At 41.3% G+C, this 6,975-nt stretch overlaps 1 protein-coding gene across 1 annotated transcript; it reads left to right on the forward strand.

Moving 5' to 3' along the window:
• Positions 1-618: 618 nt before the first annotated feature.
• On the forward strand, positions 619-1,109 carry LOC120840568 (sodium-coupled monocarboxylate transporter 2-like). Its single transcript, XM_042291543.1, has 2 exons — positions 619-957; positions 1,077-1,109. The coding sequence occupies exons 1-2, from the start codon at positions 619-621 to the stop codon at positions 1,107-1,109; spliced, it is 372 nt and encodes a 123-aa protein (XP_042147477.1).
• The last annotated feature ends 5,866 nt before the right edge of the window (positions 1,110-6,975 follow it).

A 6,975-nucleotide genomic window follows, 5' to 3' on the forward strand; every position in this document is an offset into this window, starting at 1 on the left:
GGAGCGTTTCTTCTCAATCTCAAAAGCAAAATGTTTATTGCCGGGCTTGACTGATTGGGCAGGGCTTCGCGGAGCCCTAGAATGCCTACGCGGACCGCCATTTGAGAACCACTGTTCTAAATAATAATAATAATATTTTTTTTTCAAAACAAGTCATACAAAAATTTAAAAAAAAACTGGCCCACGAAAACAGCATTTTGCTTGCATGTGGGGCCAGGTGACCAATGAAATGCATAGTATAATTACACAAATACCAACACCATATGGTACATGAAGCAAAAAAACACTTCGCAATACCAGCAAAGTAACACTGGAACGATTAACGAACAGTCACAAATCAGCAAAGATGCCAAGAAACATAAAAGAAACCAATATAAACATTCAATCTCGTAACACAAAAACACAGTATAAACATTACTTTTTTTTTTAATCTACAGCGGTCAGGTTACGATGGTCGAATTATTATGATTGACACTATTCTTTTAGGTATTCTGTCAGATGTTGCATTCATAACGGACTCTGGAAGGTCGTTAAATAAGGAAGGAATGTAATGATCTGTATAATGACCCTCGACTACTTTTTCTGACCATCAGAAAAGCCCAGGGACTCTCCTCCACCATGGGCGCACCGACCTTCGCGGCGGCCGACTACGTGGTTCTTATCGTGTTCCTACTGCTGTCAATGTCCATCGGCGTGTACTTCGCCTGGGCCGACCGCCGTCATCAATCCAACAGGACCTTCCTGACGGCCAACAAGCAGCTCGGATGGTTTCCCGTCTCACTGTCCATGATGGCCAGTTTTCTGTCTCCAATCGCCACCCTGGGCATGCCGGCATCAGTGTTCCTGCACGGTTCCACGCTCTGGGTTAACGTGATTTCCGCAATCGTCGCTATGTGGATGGCGGCCGTTGTCTTTATGCCCATGTATTACAAGATGGACATAACTAGTATTAACAAGGTGAGCTCTGCGTTCATTGTTTCGTATTTTAAGTGTATGTGTTTGATTTCAAAACAAATTAAAACGGAAGCTAAACATAACCTTCTTTTTTTAACATTTGGGTAGCTTGGACTTGTCAGGACTACAGCCTGTGCACTATACGCAATTTGTGAGATTGTGTTTTTCGAAAACCTTAATATTCCGACACCAATTTTTGGTTATTCAGTAAGAGTTTTTGATTGTTATTTTTTTTACAACTCGACTGAAACTTAAAAACATATAGCCAAATTTGACCAAGCCCATATCTCAATGCTGACTTTGTGTTTTGGAATTTGTCGGTGAAACTATTTAATAATCCGGCTGTGTGGTAGCCTCAAGAAATAACCAATTATTCATACCTAATTTTCTCAGTAGAGTACTAATATTGCTCTCTTAAATAAGTTCTGCGATTGGAATAAAACACATTATCTTTTTATAACTTCAACTTTAGGGTGCAATGATGGTCCGGGTCAGAATTTTGATATTTTTGTTGAAAATGAATATGAGCGCCATGTTCTTGGGAGGAACATTGAACGCCGTAACAATTAATTTCGCTGAGATATAAAATAGAGAACTACGAGGCGCCGAAATTGAGAAGATTTCGCGATGCTACTTTGCACAGTCGTCATTTTCTCATTTAAGCTTTCACTTCGCCATAACTTTTTAATACATTTACAAGAGATATACAATACATACACAAAAAAGTAAAAATATCAATAAAATATTTCTATGCAAACAAAAAAAATCAAACATCGCATAAAAACGCGTTTTAAATACATACTCACGTTTTTTGTTTTTTTTTTCGCAAATACACTATCTTTCATAATGCTTCACAAAACACATGAAAATGAGCGTCTTTAAATATTGTTTGCGAATATCTAAAGATAATATGCCCACCCTTAAAGGGATACTACAACGAAATTTCGGCGCTCATGTTTTGGTCTCTATGCGTTCAAAGGAGCAGCATCACATCGAACATACCAATATCTTGTTAAAAAAAGTCACCAAAAGGAATTTTAAAACGAATCAAACGATCAGCCAGTAGCACCTGGTGTATGTCGCAAACGCCTCGCTTGTAATGCCCGTCTAGGAACCTTGACAGCTAGTGACGGAGGTTGTCTCTCCTCCATCCACGACGAGAGAAGAGGGGCAGGAGGAACTCCCCTTTTCCCGAGAATGCCTTTTGTGTGTCGCAAAAGTCGCTATTGTCCGCCTACAAGATTACAGAAGATTAGCCCGTCACTCAAAATTCGTACAAAAGCAGCCGCTTCGGTGGCTAGAACGACTAGGCCATCCTCTCGACGTCAGCCTCGACGTCAGCCTCGCCGTAGCTTTGCTCGTCCTGAGACGACCTACGTCACGATTGCGTTGGATGTCACGTGGTCTCTGCTGGGCCTTCTCCGAGCGCTTGCCTGACTGGGCCGTTTATAACAAAAAATACAGCCACCAGGCTCAAAATACAAACGTGCGCGTGTCATTTACGGATATTGTGGATCATATTCAACCTATTTTTGAACACGACAGGAATATTTCAAATTTAGTTGTCTTTTAATTGTCTTTTTGTTATTAACGCGGAAATGCAGCTGATTTCTCAGAATGTGGCAAGATTGGGCGTCGATACTTAAAAAAAATAAACTATTTTTTTTAACTCCCTTTGGCTCTTTGCAATGACTTGAACTAACCTGTGATAGCAAAACATTGAGTAACAGATGACCTCCGAATGGGAAAAGCTACGACAAGCCTTCACTAGGAGCAAGCCGACGTCTTCATTATAGCGACTTAGCCGCATAACGTTGCCTTCATGGAATCGTCAAAAGCTGGAAAGTGGGATCATAGAGAGCGGAAAGTTCTGCTGCTCCGAGCATTGCTCTTTCGTTGTGTCACCAGACCCCCCCCCCCCCCTTCCCCTTCCCCCTCTCCAATTTTTCCCACCCTTTATATCGAACAAGAAACGCCTGTGAACGTCTCTTCTGGCGAGAGTTACGAATCGGAAGGACATCGCATTAAATTGAAACCCAGAGCTAAATACGTGAAGAGTAAGGTACGGGAAAGTAAGGGCGAGAGTAGTTGTAAGGGAAAATATGCAGGTCAGTTGGTCAGGACACATTGCAATCCAAATCCTGAGACGAGAAGAAAACAAAAATAACGGACAGTTCGAAACGAAAATCTCAAGCGCAGCTGAGCTTATTCACAAGAAGAACGACAATAAATGCATGTCCACACAGAAAGAAAAAAAAATAAGAAGATAAAGACATACAGCCGCAAAGACTTGACCGAACCTAACAAGACAAACTAAATCACTCCAAGTTTAAGGACAGCAACGGGAACGGGCACCTTTCCCAAGGACCGAAACAGATGATTTTCACCACGCTATGTGAACCGACCGAGACGGAAACCCCAAACACCCTCTCTAATTTTACTGCCATAACATTGGAGAGTTTTGCACAAACTAAAACGGAAACACCTGAAACCCCAAAAACATTGTAATAAAGTAAACTTACACAGGGTGATTCAAAACAAAAGACGGCTGACTATTTCTATGCTTACAGGAGACTCGGTGTATTTGGTGCTCAATAAGTAGAACTGCAAACAAACAACACCAGCTTAACCATGCGCGACGCACTGATTATATCTACGAGGAAAGACAGAAGTTGATAACCACAATGACATTTTCTTTCGAAACTGTGACCTCTCAAATAGGTGTTTGCGAGTAAGAGGTTAGTGTCAAATCGAACGGCCATGGCCCAACAATTCAGCACCGTGTGATTTTTCTGTGTGGACTATCTACGGAGACACAAGAAGAAAGTGTATAGCGATAAGCACCTAGTACCGGTAGGCAGACTCAACAAAGTGCGGTTAGAAAAGCTACTGGCTTCACGGACAGTGAACGTATCTGACCTCTTATGCCAGCATTGCTACAAATACCTCCAGAGTGAGATTGCTTCTCCTCACAACGTGAGTACATTAAACTCTTCTTTCCGGGACTCTGAAGAAATTTTGGCTGAAGTGAGTCAAGACTTGTGTGCTGCTAGTCCACCGGTAACACCATTGAAATTACGTAAAACCATTGAAAAAAAGGCCCGAAGCACATATAGAGAAAAAACAAATTCAAGTGAGTTCTTCGATTAGAAGAAAGCTGTCAAGTGTTTATGGCGTGAAAACCAGCGAAGACAGTTGTCAGCGCTGCGCGGAGTGGCTTGACGTGTTCCGCGAAGCGCTGGAGACATGCAGTTCCCTCCAGGAACGCAAGAGGTTGCACACGCTTCTGCCACCAGGTATCTCGAAGAAAGCAATGTTGCGTCTGGTGCCGGAAGCGACTGCCTACATGATTGATCAAACAAGGCAACTGAAGCGTAAAGGTTTTGTATGGGCAACCCCTGATACCTACATGTGGAAAAAAGGTGAATGCCGAAGACTTGAGGGATGCATTTGATTACTACACACGCGACGTCGTCACATTGTCTCTTCAAAGCCCCAACAAAATGGACGTTGTCAAAGCCATGATCAAAGACAAGAAGACCAAAGTCATAAAAAGTTTTAAAAGGAAGGACCATCCTTGTCGAGAACAAGGCATCTCCATATTTTATTCCTTGAAATGCCTCAAAAAAGACATTTACCGGAGGCGACCTCAAGTGCATCTGCTTATGCAGCGCAACACAGAACGATTGCTTCCTGCGACGTTGAGAAAAGTGCCCAAAATTGCACAGCGTCTCGCTGCAGTCGCTCCATCTCGACGAAGACGAAAAAATCTCTCTCGCTTTATTGGAAGCCGGTGAACTTGTCAAAAAGGTTATGGGAACTTCCGCCTTCCTGTGGGAACTGAAGTCATGGAGCGAAAAGTATATGAGGCATTCTGACAACCGTGACCTTCGACGAAGCCTGATACGTGCTACAAAAACAGCCTTACTACCCAAGGCACTGATGTTACACTTCAATTGCGCGGAAAATTGAACAGTCATCCTCTCAACCGAACTGCAGAGTTTTCATTGGAGAAAAACTCAAGTGCCTCTCTTAACATGTGTGCTTACGTCCACGCAAGGCACGCAATTCTTTGCCGTTGTCAGCGATGACACGACACATGACACAGCTCACGCTCTTCCAGCCACAGAGGCCATAAAAAGTATGTTGATGAACATTACCCAGTGTTTCCTAAAATATTTTTTTTTTGTATCAGGCGGAGCAGCGCCGCATTTCAAGAATAGCTTCCAATTGCACGAATTGTCTCGGAAGCCGTACTCTTCGGCGAGATGGATCTTTTCAACCACTAGACAGAAAAAAAAAACGCTTATGATGAAGTAGGTGGTGTTCTTAAAAGCTCACCAACTTGAGATCTTCGCTCAACTCAACGATTGTCACCACTAAAGACTTTGTGGAAGTGCTACGTGAAAAAGTAACAAGTGTCTGCATGTTCCACCTATCTGCGGAACGGGTTCGAGAGTTTCGTGCGGTGACGCAAGCAGGGTGGACCACCGTAAAACCTCTGAGAGGAATCCAGGCATCTCATCTGTGGAAGTCATCATATGCCGAGAGGCCGGATCTATACATGGCCACTTGCGCAACTGAGAGTTTTAAGCTTAAGTATGCATAGTTAGCGTATTGGCAGGGTGAGGCCGTTTTTTTTTTTAATTGAAATCTAATTAATGATATTCCAACTCCAAGTCCCTTTTCGCGTCTGTTATATTCAACCCTTTTTTAAAAAAAATTGAAAATATATAAAATATATGTTTTAACTAACGCTGAAAATGTCTGGTGCTGTGCGGCAAAGCCGCTATGACGAAGACGTCGGCTCGCTCCAAGTGAAGGTTTGTCGTAGATTGCCCCGTTTGGAAGTCATATGTTGCTGAATATTTTGCCATCACAAGTAAGTTAAATTCACTGCAAAATGCCACAGGAAGCTAAAAAAAAGTTTTTTCTTTAATATCGAAATTCAATCTTATTACATTATGAGATATCAGCTGCATTTCCGCGTTAATAACAAAAGTACAAAGAAGGGTGGGCGTATTTTTTTTTTCTATTTGTACACAATATATAAAGACTCGCATTTTGATATGTTTCGTGAAGCATTATAAAAGATTGTTTATTTGCAAACAAACCGTGAATGTCTCTTAACTGCGTTTTTATGTCATGTTTGATTTTTTTTTGTTCGCATAAAAATATTTTATTGATATCTTTACTTTTTGTGTATGTATTTTAAAAAGTATTAAGAAAGTTATGGCGCCGTGAAAGCTTCGATGAGAAAATAACAACTGTGCAAAGTAGCATTGTGAAATCTCAATTTCCCCGCCTCGAGGTTCTCTATTTTATATCTCAGCGAAATAAATTGTTACGGCGTTCATATATATAAGAACAGACATCTATCGCCAATCACAAAATCGTTAAATATGCATCAAAATAGCTTTTTAGTTAGATTAGAAAATTGTAGCAATCTTTATTTTCAAAGGCGCATGGTGCATTGAATGCATCATTTTTAAGAAGGGATTGTCTACATTTGTTGAAACAGGATTAAAGAGTAGTTTCAGGGACGAAAAACATTGTTTCTATAAATTGCCGTCCTTTTATCTTTGCAACATCGTCATGCACTGTGGAGAGTATCGGCGTGTGGGTACTCTACATGTAGGTCGTACGACTTATCCCTTACCCGCAGTAGAGCAAAACATAAGGTTGTGGACGAAGGGGAATTTTGTGTTCAATAAGTGATAAAATATCAGTAAATTTATGCTTCATTTTAAGTATGTCTGCATGAACATCTTTTTGGTTATTTTGCCATGGAAACCAAATCTGTTGTGCTGACATGTTCTGCTACGAGGTTTGTGACTGCAGGTAAGTTTCTGGGAGAAGAGGGCTACTATAGATTGCTCTCGTCCCCGGCCACCTGGTAGGCGAAAAGGCGAAAAAATTATTAAGCATTTTAACCTGAAAATAATAAAAAAAATATATTCGAGTCAAAACCAGAATGGGAGACGGCTACATTTACATCCTAAATATATTCGGTTAGCGTGG

The sequence above is a fragment of the Ixodes scapularis genome, unplaced genomic scaffold (genome assembly GCF_016920785.2).
Source record: "Ixodes scapularis isolate PalLabHiFi unplaced genomic scaffold, ASM1692078v2 PGA_scaffold2__306_contigs__length_199485367, whole genome shotgun sequence".
Taxonomy (NCBI): Eukaryota; Metazoa; Arthropoda; class Arachnida; order Ixodida; family Ixodidae; genus Ixodes; species Ixodes scapularis.

Bases quoted from the DNA above. Each gene is read 5' to 3' on its own strand.
- LOC120840568 (XM_042291543.1), top strand. From the start codon at position 619: ATGGGCGCACCGACCTTCGCGGCGGCCGACTACGTGGTTCTTATCGTG. The intron at 958-1,076 runs GTGAGCTCTGCG...TGGACTTGTCAG, and splicing joins ACATAACTAGTATTAACAAG to GACTACAGCCTGTGCACTAT.